Source organism: Mustela putorius, unplaced genomic scaffold (assembly GCF_011764305.1).
Source record: "Mustela putorius furo isolate JIRA1106 unplaced genomic scaffold, ASM1176430v1.1 tig00000450_pilon_pilon_pilon, whole genome shotgun sequence".
NCBI classification, from domain to species: Eukaryota; Metazoa; Chordata; class Mammalia; order Carnivora; family Mustelidae; genus Mustela; species Mustela putorius.
Window position 1 is genome coordinate 26,057,367 of NW_025421385.1, and position 21,513 is coordinate 26,078,879.

At 45.4% G+C, this 21,513-nt stretch overlaps 1 protein-coding gene across 3 annotated transcripts in view; it reads left to right on the forward strand.

Moving 5' to 3' along the window:
• The first annotated feature begins 479 nt into the window (after positions 1–479).
• The window catches only part of LOC101674902 (prolyl endopeptidase), a 113,688-nt gene continuing 92,654 nt past the window's right edge, over positions 480–21,513 (forward strand). The window contains exons 1-2 of one of the 3 annotated variants that reach the window (XM_045080258.1): positions 480–719; positions 5,819–5,893. In XM_045080258.1, the coding sequence (XP_044936193.1) occupies positions 675–719; positions 5,819–5,893 (120 nt within the window). In that variant the 5' untranslated portion in view covers positions 480–674. Of the gene's footprint in view, positions 720–5,818; positions 5,894–13,482; positions 13,568–21,513 lie in introns of those variants that run through there. The other 2 variants (XM_004753430.3, XM_004753431.3) reach the window with 2 other exon arrangements.

A 21,513-nucleotide genomic window follows, 5' to 3' on the forward strand; every position in this document is an offset into this window, starting at 1 on the left:
CGCTGTCACAGCTGGGGAGAGGCAAGGTCTCCCTTTGCCGCCCCACCGCGCCCGGGAACGGGAAGAGGGGGGAGTCAATTAATAAGCAACCCCGGCTGTTCACTCTCCCGCCGGCGCGGCTACGGCTAAACTGACAGCGAGAGACTTCGGGAGGGCGGGAGGGAGGAGGCGTGGTGGCCCCCGCCCGGCGTGACCGGACGCGTGTCCCGCACCGTGTCCCCGGCCGGCGCGGGTGCGTCTCGGGCGGGTGCCCGGCGAGGTGGCCCCCCGGGCGGCGGGCCGGCGTGGCTGCGGCGCGGCCTCGGCGGGGTGGCCCGTGTGCCCGGGCGGCGCGGGCGCGGCCGGCGCTCCTGCAGAGGGAGCTGTGCGCCCGGCCCGGCGCACGCACGGCGCCGCCCGCTCCCTCTTGCCGCCGCCGCAGCCGCCGCTGGGCCCGCCCGCCGGGGAGGGGCTCCCGGCCTCGCCGGCAGTTGCTTCCTGCTTCCAGCAGGTCCTCGCCGCCTCGCCGCCGGTCCGGTCGTGGGAGTCCTGGCCGAGAGCCGCCCGCCGCCGCCGCCGCCGCCGCCCGCTCGGCCCCTGCCAGCGTCCCAGCCTCGCCCCGCGGCCAGCCCCGTCCGCTCGCGCCCGCAGCCCGCAGCCCGCGCCCCCACGCTGCCCCCCGCCCGCCCCTGGCCATGCTGTCCTTCCAGTACCCCGACGTGTACCGCGACGAGACCGCCGTGAGTACCCCAGCCCGCGCCCGCCCGGCTGCCCGCCGCGGGTGCCGCGTCTGCCGCCGCCCGCAGTGCTCTCCCCGCAGCCCCTCGCCCCCTGCGTCCCTCCCCTCCCCCTCGGCCTTTGTTTGCGAGAAAGGGGCCGGGGGCGCCCGGCTCCTCCCGAGCCGCGGGGGCCCTGGTGGCCGTCCTCGGCCGCCTGGTGGCGGCGGAGCCTGGGGTCAGCCGCCCGTTGGGCCGCCTCCGAAAAATCAATGGGGTCAAGGGCAGACGCCCAGGTAGGAATGGGCGTTTTACGGGGTTGGGAAGACGGAACGTGTCCCCGCTTTTTGACTGGAGGAGGCTCTTGGTCGAATAGGGTAGGAGAAAGTGTGCATGCATGTGAGTGGAGGGTGTAAAATTTAAAACAAAAGCAAACTTTTTGAACTTCCAGACTTAAAATCCTTAAGTTCATTCATTCGATTTTAAAATGTGTATTGAGTGCCTGCCCTGACCCAGGCCGCCGGGGATGCAGAGATGAGACAGAGTAATGGCAAGGATTGGAGTAGTGACCCCACAGGGTTGCATTGTGGATCCAAGTTTTCCTAAACGAGAAAAGGAGTTAATGGGGGTGAGAGGAGGCCTTTAGAAGAGAGAGAGGATGGCCTTTCTCAGAATGAGTTTGTTTTGCTTAGTGGAGGGGTTAGCCGTCATTTACATAAGCTGTAGATTATCTCAGGGTAACTGTTGAGATCTAGTGGGTGGAAATCTGGGCAAACACCCTTTTTGTGTAAAAATTAATTTGGCATCTTAGGAATTGGAGTGAATCCAGACCTCGTAGGCATGATTCTCTTAGGAATAGCCAAATTTCTCAGATAACTTAAAATAGAATCAGAATTTAAAAAAAATTGTATATATACATACAGTTTTTTTCTACTTACTCTGACCTGATTTATGCCAAAAAGTCTGTACTTCAAAGCACATTTCCTTTGGGTTAAAAGGTACTGAGACTTTAGAGTAAAGGACATATTGTTTCAAATTAAGACTTCCAAGTGGCACTGTACATTCATGGTTTCTTTGACCAGTGGCCATCTGGTAACCATGTTTTCTCAGTCTCTTCAGCTGCTTGATTATTAAATTTACTCTCACGGCCCAAGAAGCTGTATTCCTGTGTTTCCTTTGTGTATGAAGAGTAAAGTGATCCTGCCCGGAATGGAAAAGAGGAAAAGACCTGAGTGCTAGTTCTGGTTTTGCAGCTCACTGGCTGGATGCCTTTGGGGAGATCACTTACCTGTTATAGGCATTCTTTCTCATATATGAAATATTAGTGCTGGCTTGGCTAGCCACAGGGCTTAGGACTTAATGTTTGCAGTAAGAAGATCGTCATTCATTTATTCACATGACAGTCTAGCCCCGCAGTGGGCCAGACTTCAGTAATCAGAAGACATGTGAATATCTCATTTTGGTTCTTTGGGATGTTTGAGTTTTCAGGGTAGATAAAAATATAAAGAACTATCTACTGTGTGGCTTGGTAAGTGTCGTTTTAGACTTATTTTGTTTTTAGTAGGGATCGCTCCTTGCTTCGTTTTTCCGTTTGGGTTACCAGAATCCTGCAGTTCTAGAAAGGGTTAAGTGAGAATTTTATGAAGACATCGAAAAGACTATGAACCATTAAAACAGTAATGAACAATTAACTCAAAAGGTGACATGGATTTTAATATTCTCCAGTTTCTTCTCACCAGAGAACTCATGAAAACCCTAAGCCTCATGGCCAGGAGAATGTAGCTCTGGTCCAGCTTGGGCTCTGCTCTGTGGCTCTCGCAGTGTACTTACACCAGCCCTGATAGCCTACATGGGGTATCTTTTTCCTGTGACAGAGCCTTGATTACTAAACCTTAGGCTAGACTTAACGCATTTACTCAAATGGTAGCCTTGATTTCTAGGAGGGTTTTTTTCTCTCTTTAGCAGGTGCTAGAAATTACTGCAGCTCTCTCTCTGTCACTTGAACATCAGCAGTCTTCTGCTGAACTGTGGGGTTGGAGTATGCAACCATTTTTGGTGGATTTCTGCCCTAATGAGCAGAAATTTGGAAACCATGACACTTGCAGTGCAAGGCCATCATCCATTCCCCCAGCGTGTTGCTGTCAGGAAATATTCAGGCATGCTCCAGGGGTTAGAAGAGTGTGTGGGGTGAGTGGAGAACACCCAGGAGAATGGGTTTAATTTCCACAGGGCAAAGAGATCATATGTGCATTGAGCCTGGAAATTGGCCAGTCGGATAAGGTAGAAAGGACATTCCTGGCTGTGTGACCAAAATAAATCATAGTTACATAGGGCTGGACAGTTGTGGACTTGCACTTGTTTGTGGGATGGCAGGGAGGCCATTGTGACCATCCATGGGTGGACAAGCTTGGATGGGAGCTGGAAAGGAAAGGAAAAAAAAAAGAAAGGTCAGATTTGATGGGCTTTGCCTGCTGTGTGCAGGACTCTGCAATTTACCCTGAAGTCAGCAGGTAAGCTACTGAATAGTACAACTAAAATATTGAATAGTAACAGTGCCTTGTCAGGGCTCTATTTTTAAAAGTCTTTGGGGGGAGATGAGGTATGGCTGGCAAACTTAGATCGGATGGAGTCAGACACTGCACAACTTGAGTTCGGGGGATGTGGCTATAAGATCACTTATAGGGAATGGTCTTGTAGAAGAAGTAATGGGGCAGGGGAGTAGGGTGGTGGCCCTTGGCTCCTGGGATTGTCCTGGGGAGAATGCGTTTCCTCCCCTGGTTAAAAATGTCTGCTGCACAGCTGACCTCAGTCTGTTTTAGATGGTAATGCTGGTGCTAGGGAGATGGGGCTGTTTCCTCAGAGGTAAACACCATTCAGGAGGCAGCCCTGGGCTCTGGGTCAGGGGTGGACCTGCCAGTTTACAACTGGCCCGGTTCATTAGCAAGAGCTTAAGTGCACGGACTTTGGGATTGGCTTATAGAGGGTCACGGTTCTACTGCTTATTAAACTATCTGACTTCAGTTTCCTCACCTGGAAAATAAGTTAGTAAGAGCCTCTCAGTGAGATACTGTGGCTGAAATCTGTGGCTTGGTGTTTATAGTCCACGGTAGCCTCCAAGTGAACAGTAAATCTGTAGCCCTTTGTGCTTGCTTGTCTTTGTGAATTGCATTCCATACTCTGTAAACTAGAAATATCATCCACCCTCTTACGAGGATGCCTTAAAACACTAGGCACAACAGTGGGGATAGTCAGCAAATGTTCATTGCTTTGGACCTAGTATTAGGCAAAACTAACATGATTTCCTGTTAATCTTTTCTGTTTTCTTATGACAAGTTAAGTCGATAGAACCGTCTTGAGTTTTAGTAACATCATAATTGAGGACCATTTTTAAACCTGGCGTGTCACCTCCAAGGAATATTTGGGGAAAAGTTGTGGGCAGTTTGTTTTTAGTCCTAGCCCTGGTTCTGAACTCGGTGTGGCCCTGGGCATGTTGCCAGTTGTCTGTCGTGGCTCCTAAAAATGTTGAATTGGAAGATCCTTTACAACTTTAAATTTTTCAGATTTCTTACTGTCAGAGAGGAGAAGGTAGTTATTTTAAGCATATTGAAAACCACTTCAGGGGGTGTAAAATATGAAAGCCTTGCAGATACGAAGGTAAGTTTTCGTTCAGTGGTAACAGTCAGCTACAATTTAGAGAGGTTTTCCATGAAGGTTAAAAGTTGGTCATTTTATGAAAACTCATCAGGAGAGATTTTAGTCTGGTGTTAAGTCCCTTGCATTTGTCAGTTGTTTAATGAGAACATTTTCTGAGGGTTCTGCTTCAACTGCCTATTCTTCCAGGTGTGCATTTCTCCAGGTGTTCTCTCATCTGGCTCTCACCAGATGCAGTGAGATGAAGGCCCTTTGCAGAAAGCCCAGGGTTTTAGGCACCAGGAGATTCTTCTCACCTGCCCAGCAGCCTCATGGGAACTGTGACCAGAAGTAGAAGCAGCAGATTTTTCCGTTCCCAGGACATTGTTTCTCTCTGTTAGGGAGGAGCCCTTACCTTCTGATGTTCGAGACAAAGCTAGGAGTTAAAGATTCATCTGAGACCCTGGTATTGTTCCCAAAAACCTTCCTAAGAAACTGTAGCTGGAATGTTGAAGTTGTTCAGAGAGATTTCCTGGAAAGATATTGTCCATGTGGTTTCAGTTAGATTTATCAGGATAGTATGAAACGGAGAGATTTCATAACGGCCTCTACCGTAGCTTGGGAATTTTTTTTAGGCATGATCACCTGGGGAGTGGTGACTCCTGCCCTCTCTGGCAGGCTCGCTCAGTTTCTGAGGCCAGGCACGGGGATGTGGCTTTTCAGAAGCTTGAAGGTGTTTCTGATGGTCAGTTCCCATGGACGCTCCTGAAGCCTTCCCCTCAGCCAGACCCTGCCTGCACTAAGCCATCGTCTTTCTTCAAATAGCAGACTAGTGTGATTGGGTGATGCCTTTGTGCCTCTTTTTTTATAAGCATTTCATAACAATACACAAAAGGGAAGAAAGGCTTCAGTTTTAGGAATGTTCTTTCATTGTGCCCAAGTCAGCTTTTTTTAGCTGATATCAACTAGAATCATTCTACTGCACACCGGTGACTTGCTTTCTGGCAGTTGAGACTTAAAGACAAAACCTATCATGTAATATATTGTAGGGAGATTTTCTAATCATTAACAAGCTTAGCAGGAACAGACGAGAAGCCAGTAAGCACGTGTGTGGTAACTCCTTCACAAACGTGCCCTTCTTGTGTCCCGGCTGCATTGTGCGATTCTGGGCTTTGCCACTGACCACACATTTCCAAGTTTCTTTAGCACAGCGGCAGGCCTTTGTTTTGTGTTGTACAGACAGAGCAGTTCCCTATTCTGACCTTTCATCTTTCTTTCCTCTCCAGCTAAAACATGCTTTTCACGGCGGGTGGCTTGACACCTTTGAGAACCTGCCAGCTTTGGTTCATGTGGTAATTTGGGCAGACACATTGCCAGTGAGCCAATTGGGGTATTTTTGCCTGTCCTCCTGTTTTCTCTGTTACATTCAGAAAATACTAACGCAGTTGGGGGTTAGACACTAATTGTTCAATACCACATTTTATCTGTTGCAGGTACAGGATTATCATGGACATAAGATTTATGACCCTTATGCTTGGCTTGAAGACCCAGACAGCGAGCAGACAAAGGTAATTAGGGCTTATAATTAAAGATGAGGTGGACTTAGTACCTTAGTACCTTAGTACCGATGGCCAAACCCTAGCGATCGGTAGCTATGGCTTTTTCCTTCCTGGTATCTTCCTGTGTTTTCTTCTGTGGGGTGGTGAAGGAACCTGTTGGTGCTACCACTTTTTGTCAAATGATTCATGGGTGAAAGAAGAGAACATTTTAGTCCCAGAGAAAATAAAAAATGTTTGCAATAATGTTTATGGTTTATGGTGACACCGATGAACCAAGTATTTGAAATGAAAATATGAGAAGTAAAATGCCAGGTAAAAATGAAAACATAAAATAATGTGAAGGGAAAGTTGCCTAAAACATTTTTTCCAAAGGAAGAGGAAATCCTGTAAAGTTGGCCTTTGAACAACCTGCGGGTTGGTGGCATTGACCCCTCTCCCCAGTGTAGCTGAAAATCCAGTTATAACTTTTGAGTCTCCAAAAAGTTAACTCCTCATAGTCTGCTGTTGCCAAGAAGGCTTACCGATAACAAGAAGAGTCAACACACATTTTGTATATGTACTGTATATTATCTTCTTAAAATAAAGGAAGCTAGAGAAAAGAAAATGGTATTAAGACGATCATAAGGAAGAGAGAATACATTTATAGTTCCGTACTATCGAAAGCTCAACTGTATACTGAACAAGTATCAGGTCTTAAAAGTGAATGCTGGTCTTGAATTACTTATTGATTTTAATGGAACAACAATAAAATAAAAACCAAATGGTAAATATAAGAACATTCTTATATTTTATAGAAGTAAGGGGGTGGAGAGGAGAATTTTCTGTTCTGTCTGAAAATACAAAGCTTTCCTATTCTTTTAGAGAAACTCAGGTTTTTTTTTTTTTTTGGTTGTTTGTTTGTTTTAAAGATGTATTTATTTATTTGAGAGAGAGAGAGCAAGCAAGAGCACATGAGTGAGTGGAAGGATAGAGGGTAAGGGAGAGAGAGTCCTCAGGCAGGCTCCCTGCTGAGTGTGGGGCCTGATGTGGGGCTCAGTCCCAGGACCCTGAGATCATGACCAAACCAAAGTCAAGATTCGGCCGTTTAACCGACTGAGCTACCCAGGTGCCCTGAAACACATAGTATTTTGAGCTGAAGTCTCATTTCATTAATGAAGTCACACCTCAGTGCTATGTCCTACAGATATTCTGTTCTCCTTGGAGTGCCCAGGACTTGGCATTTGGGACTCATCCTTACTTATACTGTATGTGGTTAATTAGTTTGTTTGGTGGGCAGATCATGTTTCTCCAATCCGTCTCAAGTGCCTTGACTCCTTTTTATAACTATATTTATGTATTACTTAGCACATGGGAAGATGTATACTATTTCTATTCCAGGAATTCATGTGAGCTTCTTTGGAATCCCAGAGTACACATTTCCCATTTTTCAAAAAGCAGTGTTAAATACACTCCCTTTCTGTCACCCTCCTGTTCTTCCTAGCATGTCTGTCCTTTTTCGCTCACTACAGAAGCCCTTACAACTTCTCCTCTACCTTTGTCCTTGAAATAAGCACGCCGCCATTTTGAGATTTTCCAGTGGTGTTCCCTAGTACTTGTAATCCTTCTTCTCTCCCTTTCCTGACTTTAAGAAAGGCAAAGTTCTCCTGGGTGAGAATGATTGGTATTTGGGTTTTCATGAAGCACTGGTTATAGAGGTGGAATAGTAGAGACTCCAGAATGAGAAACTGATGGAGATCTTTCGGAGTGGGCAAAGGCTCCAGCTCTGCAGGAAAGGCGAGACGGCGCAGGGAGCAGGTGTGGGGCTGCCTCCTCCCCTCCACCCTGCCACGCCCCACCTCACCCAGCATTAGTTTGAGCTGGGGGGGGGGGGGGATTGAGCCTGCGATAGGGAGTCACAGGTAGCTGCGTAGTCTGTAATGAAGGAGAAGCCCCAGGGAAGGGAGTGAGCTTCCTGGGCTTCTCTGAGAAGAGTGTCCCCAACGACTGTCTCTTTGATGATGTCTTTGTCTGGGGTCATGGATACAGCCTTGATTTCTTCAAGCTTTGATGGTGATTGAGGGATTCAACAAGATCAGAATGACCCAGTTTTAGTTTATGTGTTAATGAACATAACATATAAACTTGGCTGTTCCTTAATTGATACTGGCTGGTCCCGTGGTTGCCAAGCCACTTATTAGTAGATGAAACTTTGCTAGTGATCTTAACAGCTAATGAGTGTACACTATTACTTTCATGGTGTACATTTACTGGATGCTTACTCTGTGCCAGACACTTTATTGGTAGCTTTGCATACCCCGTTTCATTTAATTCTCTAAGTCTAAAATAGATCTTTTTATTTTCCCCATTTTACAGATGAAGAAATTGAGTTACTGAATGATTAAGTCCAAGGTCACTGGTCTAGTAGGTGTGGAGCAAGGAGTGGCATCAGGGGGCACAGCTGGTTATCAATTTTACAGTAAAAAATAATAAAAGAAAAAAGACTCTGGCGTTGGGAATGCGAGCTGTAGGAATGTATTCCCGTGTGTGCCTGCCATGGGATTTTGTGGGCCTTCTGCGAGGACCATGGGCCGGCCCCCATGCCCAGGCTAACCTGCGCATACAGCTTTGCTCAGGTGTCAGAGGAGCTTTGCAGCTTCTGCCTCCCCTCTGCAGTGTCCCTGCACACCTTTCTCACTTCGCTCCAAACAGGTTGGTTAGTGATAAGTAGTATGTCATCTGGTTTCTAAGGGGTTAAATTTTGGTCACAGACTGAAAAGGGTAGGGTGTGCTTTTCCAGTGAACATTTTCTGCTCATAGTTGTACACATACACACAAAGGTGGACTAGTCAGATCTTGGTGAAGAGGACTGTCTTTACATAGCCTCCAAAACAAAGAAGAAGAGGCTTTTTCTTTTCTTTTTTAAAGATGTTATTTATTTATTAGAGTACAGGCAGGGGGAGTGGCAGAGGGAGAAGGAGAAGCAGTCTCCCCACTGAGCAGGGAGCCTGATGTGGGACTTTGTCCCAGGACCCCAGGATCATGACCTGAGCAGAAGGCGGTTGCTTCACCGACTGAGCCACCCGCGTACCCCTAAGGCTGCTTTTTTCAATAAAAACCAGCCAGGAAATGAGGAACATACGTCGCTCTTTTATACTAAAATCTGAAATGCTATCAGTAGATCTTTGATTTAATCTGGTATTTAATGTGGGTTATCCATTTCTGACAGTGCCTGGCAGTTGAGGCTCTATCTTTTATAAAAGAATATCAGAACAGACCTGTAGCTTAAAAAATTCTCAAAAACTAGAGTAGGAGGGTGTTGAATCTAGACGAATCCTTTCAAGCTGTCAAGGCCCATATAATCCCATTTTAGCAAACGTTCCAGATTGTAGAAGATCTTGCACAACTCACTTGGTTCTCTGAGGTAAATCCGACCTTGACATGAAAACTTGAGATACTTGGTAAAGAGGAAACAGACCAGGGCTGCCCATTAGATATATAATACCACCCACATACATAATTCAGATTTTTCTAGTAGCCACATTTAAAAAAGTGAACAGAAACAGGAGGAATTCATTATATAGTACTATATTTTATGTAATCAGTATTTTCAAAATATTAATATCTCAACAGGTAATATAAAATATTAACATATTTTCTTTTTTTTTTTTTTTGAGACTAAGTTTTTGAAACACGGTGCGTATTTTACATTTCTTGCACATAGCAGTCCTGAGCTGCCACACGTCATGTGCTCAGAATCCACACGTGGCTAGTGCTGTGTATTGGACAATGAAGATTTATGGACCAGTCCTTCGTGTGAATATGAAGAACGTAAATAAGTGTTAGTAGATTTAAAAGAAGGCAGAATTTATCATAGGAAATGAAGAAGAATTTAATATTAATATAGAAATGGATTTAATAAAGCTAGATAATTAATATCAGAAATTAAAGAAAATCTAAAAATAAAGTAGGAATAACAGTGCTTTATCAAGATGACGTCTCATTCAAAAACAACTTAAATAGTAGGCTAAAATGTCTCTTGTCACTACGATTTTTAGATGTTTACAAAAGCTTTGATCAGTACAATAAAACATGAACCAAAATTTGGAGAAAAGAAAATTATTATTCACTATAGATTATATAGGATATATAATCTAGAAAATCTAATAATATATAATTAGATTATATATAGATTATATATAATTATATAGATTACTATATAATATATATATAATCTATATATAATCTAGAAAATCTAAGGGAAACAAATGAAAATTTATTAGAATGATTCAGTAGAGTATGTACAAAATAATTTGTACAAAATGAAAAACTGTTACCTCTCATATATGTCACTAATAATGAGAAATTAGCCCATCTGATAGCAACAAAAAGCAAACACTTGGGAATGAAAAGATTTCACACCTCCTGCGAGAGTAACAATGCCATTTTGGAAATACGGAGATCTCAGAAAGGGTCAGTTTGGGCCGTTATTTCTAATAGTGAAAAATTTTCAGCAGTAGGGTAATATTTTAGTAGAATATATTGAATCTGCTCAGTGAATTAGTAGATGCATCCGTTAAAATGCTGGGCTGTAAAGATTGTTTACTAATCTGAAAAAGTGCTTCTGGTAGGTTATTAAGTGGGAGAAGGATGCAAAATTCCAGTGCTCCAAACAATTGCAACTTTACAAATGACCTTTATAAAAACGATTGTTGGAGAATCTATATGGGAAAAGGAACTCAACCACAAAAATCAGATAAAGGGACAGCTCTGGGTTAAACATACTTTAGAGACCTAGGCCTGCCTCTTGAAGCATCTGAACCGCAGTGAAATCTCACTGGCATAAGTGGAACACCAGGGTCACCTTAGAAGTTCTCAGCGTGGAGGGCTAGGGAGGGAGGTTTGCAGTCGTTCACATGATTCGAGGACTAAACAGGCAGGCCCAGCAGGCAGTTAGCTCATACTCTCCTTTCAACAGGCGTTGCCAGCGTGTCCCACACACGTCGTAGGAGGCAGTTTGGAGCAGTCTCCCTGCACGTCGGTGTTTTAACCCCGAAGTTAATTTGAACCTTCAGTCTCATAACCAGGCCCCACTCCCCCATCCTCCATGCACTGGCAGTAACGTGCAGTGGTGGAGAGTTTAAAGCCTCATCTTTAAACTTTCTAGATTTCGTTCTTGTTTCTGGTGGCAAACAAGCAATCCCCAAGCCCCACACTCTGCCGTAGCTTTTTGCAACCTCTTTCTTCCTCTCTGTTGGTGTCCTGGCCCCTTGGGAGGTGCCCTGCTCAGACGTTATTTCAGATCTTACCATGGTCTGTCTCCCTCTCTTCCTCCGCCTGTCCACAAGCTACTCTCCACACCCCTTGACGTAGCTGAGCCACCTGCCTTTGTCACTGTTCCCATCAGTACAGACCAGCCTCCGTCATGAGCAGCCACGGCCCACTTGTCAAATCCAGAAACTTCCCAACCCCGTGTTCTTCACTGTTCACATGGACCACATATCTGGGGGAGTCGTGGAGATGTACGAGTGTCCTGCCTGGGGGACTGCTCTGCTGCTTGCTTCCCCGGACTCTGCTTCCGTCGCTTTCACGGCTGAGCTGGTGGTCTCCCTGGGACCAGTGAATGAGTATTGGTCCTGGCCTCACCACCCGCTGTGGTGGTGTCCTTCCACACCGCGCTGTTTGCTCCCCTTCCCAATAGCGATAACTTCCTGTCTTTACATCATTGGGCTTGGTTTTGCAGCCCCAAGGTCCAGATAGAAGCAGTGTCCTCCTGAGCTCTTGAGTCTCTCAGTCTCACGCCATGTTTTGTGGCTCCAGCTTCTTAGTTGCATATTCCAGAAGTTGCTACTGAGTTACCAGAAGGGAGATACACAGAGGAAGGAAGCATTCAATCTTTCAAGGGATAGCTGTCTTAACTGTAACTAATTGTCAGATCTGACTCTCCCCGAAACTGTCCTGGGACTTTGCTACAGGAGTAACTAAGTATAGAATATCAGTTGTGTATATCTAATGGCCAACTTTTTTTTTTCTCCCTAAGAGCTGCCCTAGGCAAAATGAGAGTAACAACAATTCCATTTCCTTGGTGGATCATGAGAGAAGAATGCTAGTAAGAACCAGCAACAACAAAACCAAAGAGTCATTTTTATTTATATTCATGCCTTCTGATAAAATGAAATAAAATTACCATCTGTTTCAGAGAAGATCAAAGGAATACGCAACATAGGTCTTCTTCCCTAGGACCTTATTTGTTCTTCCTTCCCGTTCCCCCATTGGCCAGAAGAGTTAGTTACAGGTTGCTAGCTCATCACACCTAGGAATAGATAAGGGGCCCGGAATCAGAGAGGAGAGCAGGAGTCATTCAGTCTTCCAGAGTAAGACAGCTGGTCAAGTCCCTTTCTCTTCCCCTGTCCTTGCACTATTTCCTTTCCTGGCAGGCAAGATTTAAATCTTAAAGGACTTCTGATCATCTCTAGGATGGCTAGAATTTCAGTGTAGGTACTGCAGTGTCACGGAGGTCAGTAGGGAGGTCATCACCTGCTTTCAGAAAGACATCCTTCCTCCTTCTGTGAGGTCTCTTCTTGTTTGCTTGCTTTTGTTTTCACTATTGAAGGTTAACCCTAAGAGCATGTAGTGTGAGGAGTTCCTGCTCTGTTCTGGTAGCGGTCTGGCCTCCATCTCCCTGGGCACTGTGCTTTTCCTAGTCTGGAGCCAGAGCCAACCTGTGGAAGAGCCAGCGTGGAGCTGGGAGGCAAGACTCCTCTGCCCAGTTGCATTTGTGCGTCGGGCCACTGGGCTGCCAGGCTGCAGAGCCGACGGAGTAGAAGCCTGTCCCCAGGACTTCCTGTGCTGTGACGGGCGAATTCACTGTCTCTGAGCCAGATAAAGTTTACTGGAAATCAATTGAAAGCGTAAAAGACTGGCTTGTGTTTCCCATGTTCTCTGGAGACTTCAGGACAGGCCATGAGTATCTTCTTCGCGACTAGTACCTTCACCGTGTTGGTGGCTGGTCTTTCTCATGGCCTTTCCGCTGGGAGGCCATGTGGAGGCGGAGTCAACACAAATCCGAGCTCTTTTACCTCCATTTTCTTGTGCTTTGTCCATGGGAGGCTACCCTAGCCCGGATTCCTTTTTTCCATGTCTAAAATGAGTATGATCATAATCTGTTCATCTGGCTTCCAAGGTGTTCGTGGCCTTCAAGTCAGCAAATGCACAGAAGATTTCGCTTTTTATACGCAGCAGAGGTCTGTGCAAAGATGGTGCAGTGTGGGGTGCAGTGTGGGGCGCTGCTGCTTAACGGGCCGGAGCACTGGACCTTCAGACTCGAGTGTTCCAGCTCCTTAGTCAGAATGTCCAACTTCAAGACTCTTCTCTTTATTTTCATCTCATCCAGGAAACTAAGCAGGATTTTCCTTTGGAAGCTTACATCTTTCAGAAAAATGTGCTTGACATTCTGGATGCTGGTGTTTTTCCAGGGAACTATGACCTCTTAAGTGAGGCTTCTGTATTCTAAAGCATGATGATTCAACAAAGGGCAAAGATTACCTTAAAGGTGGAACCCCTTTTAATTGGGGCCTTTTGAACTCCACAGGCAAAGCTGGCCTGTAAAATACTCTTCCACCCATTCATTGATGTTCCGTATAAGGGTCTGGATTCAGAATTACTCCTGTGCTGTCCATTCTTGAATGGAAACAGGAACTGCCTTAGGTAAATATGTTAACCACATATTATGTCAACCTCCAAGACTTGTAAGGTGTTAAATATCTCACCACCTCCTCTGGAAATGTTTACCCTTATGGTACTTTGTAAACATACTTCTCATAAGTCCACAGATGAAATATTTAAGTAGGGAACAACTTCCTTTTGATCTGTGGATGGGATAATCATCAAAAGTATGAGGAAATGGGGCATGTGGGTGGCTCAGTCGGTTGAGCGTCTGACTCTTGATTTCAGCTCAGGTCATGATCTCACGGTCATGAAATGAAGCTCCGTGTCCAGCTCTGTGCTGGGAATGGAACCTGCTTAAGATTCTCTCTCTCTCCCTCCCTACTCCACTCTCTTTCTTAAAGAAAAAAAAAAAAAAAGTCTGAGGAAGTTGCTGATACTGGGCCATCCTCTTTTCTAAGTACTGCTGGCTCCCTTCTTTTTCTCTCTCCTCGTGCCTTCCATAACCAGGGTTTTGATGCAAGCAGCAGAAATGGATTCTGGCCAACTTCAGCAAATAGGGAATTTATGGCAAGGATGAGGACAGCTCCTGGGGTGGACTGAAGGGGTAGGCTTGAAATAGGCAGGAACCAGATAGTCGTAGGGCTCTGTGGCAGGAATTTCCACTTTTCACCCAGCACTGTTAATGCTATCAATGATCTTCATTCATTCAACCCTCTGTCCCTTGCGTCGTGACTGTCCCAGGAGAGGGAGGTTTGATTGACCGAACTCCAGATATGTGATCAGTCTTTCCTTGGCTGAACTGTGGCCTCGAGAAATTTGGTAGAAGCCCCAGGAACCCTCTTTGGCATCTGTAATGTTGAAAGCCACCTGGAGTTACTGTCTGTTAAGAAGGAAGGACGCTGGAAAAGAAGAATGGATGCTGGCTGTCCCAAACGTCACAGGTCTGTGGGTTTCACCCTCTTTTCCCCCTCCATGGGGGTTTGTCCCTCTCCATCTCCCCCTAGCCTATGTTGACCTGTGCGAGACAGATGTGGCCCCTGTGGGCAGGGAATTTAGATGCCAGCACAGGTGAACCAGTGATTTGGGGGTGGGCAAGCCACTTAACCTTTGAGCTGCTACAGGTCAGTGCTGAAAGGACACTGAGCCACATCTGAGTAGAGTTTGGGACACTAGCCCCCTGTGGTCACCATCAGGGAAAGCTCCATTTTAGAAAAGCAGGCCCCAGACCACTGATGAAATACTTTAGATTGCTTAAATACATTTAACACTGATATCTTGCCTGTGGACAATTAACTTGGCTTTGGTCTTAATCATCTACAGTGTTCCCTTAAGAAAGGCTGGGGTGTCTGGGAAGCCTGTCGGTAAAGAGCTAACAGCTGAAGAAGTGAAATAACTGACTTCTCCCAGCCTCTCTTTTTTGCCCCCAAACTTAGGTGTCTAAAATCCATTCACCACCTCACACTGCCATGTCCAGGGAACAAAGTACTTTGTCATAAAAAAAAAAAATAATCTTCCTTGGGCACTTAGTGAAATGTGAGTGCCTAAGCCGTAATTCTGGAGCATCTGATAGCTGTAGAAATCTCTTTCCCAAACGCTTCACCAGATAATTAAGGTCCAGAAAGCTTAGGAAAACTGCTATAATACCTTTGATTTATATGGGGTCTGCTTTCAAGGTGCCAAAATTCTAGTAGATTCCTCACTGTTTCTAGCACCTTTATAGATTAGATGGGCAGTGTTTATGGTTCTTTTTTCATTGGGAGAAACCAAGGCATGTGTTAGAATAAGGACACCTAGGACTCTCCTGTTTAACATTGTACAGCATTGTGGCCATTGGAATCAGCTGTCTGTTTAGTCATATGTGTGATTCTTGGGGGGTTTCAGTTCTGCCTCTGTAAAATCTCATGCCTTGCTTATTTATTTATTTTTAAATTTTTTTTAAAAATTAGATCTCTGCTGACGCTGCTCTGGCTCCGGCAAGGCATTCCTAGACATTTGGTAGCTTCCTAACGTGTCTCTCTTCTAGAATTTTCTTTCTACCCTGTTCCCCCCAGCAACTATTGAGAACCTGTAGAGATCTTAGAACCTGTTTATTCACGGGAAGGCAATAGTGTAGGATCATTTAATGAGCAGCTTTGGAGGCAGAAAGACTGGTTTGAATCTTTATGTCACAATTTCCTCAGATGTGACATTGGTCATATTTTTTAACAGCTCTGAACTTCAATTTTCTGATCTACAATTTGGAGAAAACTACCATGTATCGTTGTGGTGAAAATTAAGTACTGCTGTTTTTGAAACATGCAGCAAAGTGGTAGACTCAAGTCAGTGCTTAATAAACGCTTGCTGTTGCCTTTATCGCAGAGCAATTGAAATAGCACAGAAATGATCTGCGTGATAATTTAGAGCTCTTGGGGACAAGTCCTTTTGCTGCATTAATTCTTGGGCTCGTTTCCTCTTTCATGGTTATTACCTTGTTCAGGTCTTCTTTCTTTTTGGATTAATTTTAGTCCTTTGTATTTCCTAGAAAGTTGTCCCATTTCGTCACGATTCTAAAATTGACCAGCAGTGGATTATGTGTAGTATTTCTTACATTATTGGGTCTACTCTGTATATGTCTATATTTCTTTATCATTTTCTAATTTTGAATTTCTGTACCATTTCTCCCCCTTTAATGATTAGGTTAGCCAGAGCTTTGGTTGAATCTGTTTGTTTTTGTTTTTGTTTTTTTAAGAAGCAGTTCAAGGACTTGTAAGTTATACTTTTTAGTTTTCTGGTTCATTAAGTTCTTATTTTCTTTTGTTACTTTAAAACCTCTTGATGTGAACATTTAGTTTAATTTCACTTTCTCATTTACTGATGAGACAGCATTCGTGTAGATAATCCTTTTTTTCAGTCTTTGCCAGCCAGGACTTGTGTGAGCTTCTGATCAGTTCCTCTTCTGGGCTGCTCGTGTTCAGCTGACCTCACCCTGCCCAGCCAACAGCAGGACCCCTGGAAGAGCTATGTTAGGACTCCTGACTGGCGGTGCCTGAAGCCCAGCTTACTAGCTCATACAAAAAAGGAGCTGCATGGCTCCCGTAACTGGTAGCCAGGGTGTACGTGCCTTTGGGCAGAGCTCAATCCAGGAGTGTACGTAATTCCGGAGGCCTATCTCTCTTTGTCTTATAAATCATCTGCTTTCCTCTGATTGTTTTCCAGTAGCCTCTTCCATGGGGTAGGGAAAGATGGGCCTTGCCTGTTGAAGTTTTACTCAGTCCTCATAGCTAGTTGCTTTGCCTGGGCTCACGACTACTCTATTAACTGTTGCCATAGAGAAGACATGATGGAAAGACTTTGCTTGTAAAATGAATAGGGTTTCTTTACATAAGAATGTAGAAAGGAGTGAGCATAGTTGGAATACAGACAGAGGTATAAGGCACATTATCTAGGACAGAAGGCGGTGCAAGCTACTGGCGCCCAGACATGGTAAGACCTGAGGGATGGAGAGAGAGGGTAAACCACAAACTTCCTGCAAACCTAACTGTCACTTTCCAGACCCAGCCTTTTTATTCACATACCTCACCTGTGCCCAGATCAGCCCCTGGATCTGGGGGAGGGGTACTCGGAGGGCCAGTAGAGATCACGCTCCCCTCCCCCACGCTCTCTGTGGGCCTCCTCCAAGGTACCAACAAGAAATAGCTATCACCTCCAAATGTTTCACCGCATCTCATGAATTTTAGTTCTTAATAACCTCATTTCTTCTTGTTTTCCATATTCTTATTGTAGTTTGGATTCCCTCATTGATAAAATAGTTGTTCAAGAGAGGATGTATATGCATTTAACCTCTTCATGGGCAGGTTTTTAGTTAGATTTGGATTTGAGGTGCCCTGTGTCCTCGTCAGACTTCTGCTTAGGAGCATGTGTGCCAAAGGACTGAGCCAAATGGTGTGAAAGTTCAGTGTGGAATGGACTCTCTGGTAGTGACTAGATTGGAGAACAAGGCTGAATTGTGAGGTCAAACCGATTTGCACATATGGGACAGGTAGAGAAGGTGGAAGGAGACGTGTCTGGGCTTCTGGAAGGCCCACCTGCTCTGTGAGTCATGTGCTGCTGGAAGCTCAGCGCGAGCCTTCCTCACCTGAGGGCAGATGGGCCCAGAGGAAGAGGTGGACCTGCTGTGGGATTTTAATGTGAAAAGGCGAGCCCAATGGATTTGGGGTTCTCACCACTTGAGTTCAGTGTTTTTGCTCCTTGGGAATGAGTAATGGGTTTGGGGGCCAGGAAGAGAAAGGCACCTCACTTAGTTGAGGCTCATGGCATTGTGGTTATAATTGTGACCTAAACCAGCTTTCGTTCTTGAGATTTAAGATTTCCTTTGTTGTCTGAGATCCTGCTAATTTTCATAAATGCTCAGGGAGTACTGGAAAATATGGACCACTCTTCTTTCGCTCTTGCTTTTTTTTTTTTTTTTTTGGGTAATTTATTCCTCATATTCGCCTTGTAAAGAACATTATTCCATTCTGTTAGAGTCTCAATTTCTAGATGTGTTTCCTGAAGCAGCCGCATCTAATTTTCTGCCTTCAGTGTTCTGTGTGACTGTCCAGCCTTCCTGGAGTGGCCTCCCGGCCCTGGGTCCTGTAGCCTCAGGAAGGAGCTTTGCCACCCTTTGGCTTCCTTTTTATGGGTGTATCCCTGCACTTGGAGGGTCATTTCTGAATTCTGCTACACTCTCAGCAGTGACAGGGGACCCACATAAGCTTCTCCCTCGGGTCTCCAGAAAGAGCTCAGCCCTTCACTGGGCTGGGACCGTGGTTTTCTGTCAGGCCTTGCTCTGACACCAGCCATTTTCCCCAGAAGCCCCTGAGAGTTGCTTTAACTGGGTCATTCATTTATATATATTTATATTTATATATGTGTGTTAAATTTGTGTATATTTATATTCATTTATATATATTCATACACACACACATCCATGTGTTCAAACTTTGTGGTATGTACATAGCACTATCCCTAGTTTTTTTCATTTACGTGGGAAGAGTGGAGGTTGAAAGCCATGCCCAAGTCAGTGTCTGGTTCTCTTAACATCTGTGTGCCCCAGTCCCCTGCACCTCTGCCCCGTCCTGGAAGCAGTTTCCCATTTATTTGTTCTGCTGCAGCACTAACCCTTATCCCTGAACCATCTTTTTAATCTTACATTAATTGTGGTGTTTTGTGTATACATAATGAGTAACTAAATGTATGCATCATTTTGCTCATACACATATGCATTGTACTTATGAAAGTACAATGAGGTATTTATGGATTAAAATACAGGACACGTGAGGACAGCCTGAAGAAATTCTTTCTGAAGACAGGTGGGGTAAAGAATCTCCAGCTTCCCTCCAGAGTGACCCTTTGCCAAGTGGCTTTTCATTTTTCTTTCATGAGCGTGAGAACATGTCATTCGGCACCTGCCCTCTGACCATTGCTGTGTGTGCGTGTACCATACTGTTGACAACAGGTGCCGGGCTGTACAGCGGGTCTCCAGAACTAACCCCTTATGCAGAACCGAAACATTGCTTTGCTGGTGGAGCTTCCTGACCTGTGGGGCAAAAGCAGATGTGAGTAGGGTTTCTTAGTATTTGAGCAGCTATTCGACGTGTTCAGATCCATCCAGGGCGATAAAATCTAAACTGTTGGTCTTCAGAGGCTCAGCCACAGGCGTCACCGATGGGCTTCTAGAATCCAGTCGCTCTAACAGAACTCTGGAGAGTGACCGTGGACAGTGAGGCTTCTGGAGGAAACAATGAGAATTCTAACTGTCCTCTCCCTGCTGTTTCATCATCGTGGAAATCAGCTGGTTTCTTCCCTGTCTTTACTCCTTTTCTCCCCAATTTGTTCTAACATTGAGACCAGGAAGCCAGACTATTTAATACATAAATCACCAAGAAGGTATTTTTCTGATTAGAATATCAGAAATCATATTGACAGCACGGGGAACCCTAAACTTCACAAGCCCTCCTACAGAAAACTTGCCACCTTCATCATGAAGAGGATTTGTCCAAGTTATAGAGAAGTGCATGAAGGAAGAACTTGAGACTTTGAGGAATTTGATCACTGTTTGGTTTTATGTATAGATATTTGACTTGGAAGGGAAGAGTCTCTAAATATTCTCTATTTAGAGTAATTAATTGACTAACATCTGTGGGTTGGGGGTGACAAAATTGGTCACAATAATCCTTGAATCGTTTCGTTATTTAGTGGCATTATTATGCCTGGCGCCTCAGTTTTATGAACATTTGAAATGAGAAAAGCCAAAGTGTCTGCTCCCGTGTGAGCTGGATTCTGGGGCTGCAGCTGTCTCCGTTGTGAGGCATCCAGCAGAAGCCATGTGAGATGGAGAAGCAGCTGAAGAATGCAGTTCCATTCCACCTTTCCAAAGAAAATGAACTGAGCCACCTCTGTCTCTTGGACCCTCCATGGTCCTACTTGCCCAGGATAAGGTCTAGATCAGCCTCAGACAAGCACAAACCAGAAGGATAAGGGAAACCAAGCCTGTAGGGTACCCTCCTGAGAGGCCTCTCAGTGGAAGAAGAGGTGCCAGCCAAGACCCTCAGCATGCTGGGATCCCAGGGTGGGAGCCCTAAGTATCTAGAATGTTCTGATGAGGCCCTAGTGGGAATAGCCATCATATCTACACACTAACATGCACTGTGCCCATTTTTCTCTGTCCCCATGCCATTACAGTGGTTGTTCTGGTCGTTTTAGCGACCAGCCCTTTCACTTGGCCTTGGCTCTCACCAACCACTGGCCCACCATCCTGACCTCCACTTGAACTCCCCTGGTCTATACTTTACCCAAAGCAAGGCTAGTTTTTGTTTTGTTTTGTTTTGTTTTTAAAGATAAACCAGATATAGAACTATCTCTTTTCCTAATCATAGCTTGTTTTCACCTAGAATGAAGATTCAAACTCCTAACTGCTCTCCAGGTGTTACATAGTCAGCTCCGTCCTGGGTCTTGGCTCCCTGTCACTCATTTCCAGCCTCACCGACCTCCCTCCTCTCCTTCATGCCTGTCAAGCTCCTACCCCTCAGGGTCCTGCATTTGCTCTTCCTCCGTCTGAAATGCTGCTCCTGTCTTTGCATGGCTGCTCCCTCTCCCCTAGCAGACCTTCCTTCAGAACCTCCTCAGAAGGGCCTCCTGGCCACCCTCCCTGACAGTGACACCCTCACTGTCCTCCTCAGTGCTTCCCAGGATATGTGGTAAATGATGGTTTTTAAATTTCCAAACCATAGTGGGTTGATACTTTTGTAAATTGTAACAAACCTGTTGCAGTGAAGTCCAGCTGCTGACAGCTCCCCCTCTCAGTCTCTCTTTTTCCTCATCGCAGCCGGGGCAGCAGATGCTTCTGGGCCAGCGGTGGTTGCAGATGCATGCAATTGTATGTCCTTGGGACTCCGCGTTCTCTGTAACCCTCTGGCTGGTGTTTTGTGTCTTCTGGTAGAATGTTCACTCCACGATGGTAGGGAGCAGGTCCTAAACTTGTCACCCCTCTACCCACAGTGCCAGGACTAGTGCTGATGCACACGAGGTTCTCAGTAAGTTCTTGCTGAAGCTCCAGTACCCTGATGTGCCTGTCCAGCCTTGCCTGACCCGGGTCGGGGAAATCATCCGAGGCCAGGCTGCCCTTTCCCCACTGTTGTCTGCTTTTTCTTAGCCCACATCCGGAATCAGACCTGCAGTCGCTCCTACTGTGACTGGTATAGAGTACCATGATCCTTAAAGTAGGAGATGGAGGGGCCTACCCCCACACCCGCCAGACTCAACTACTGAGGGCCCACTGTTGGCTGGAAGCCTTGCCGATAGCATCAACAGTTGATGAACACATATTTGTGCGTTAGTATGTATTATATACCATGTTCTTACAGTAAAGTGAGCTAGAGAAAAGTAAATAGTTATTAAGAAAACCATGAGGAAGAGGAAATACATTTACAGGACTGTAAAAAGTCCACAAATAAGTGGTCCTGCAT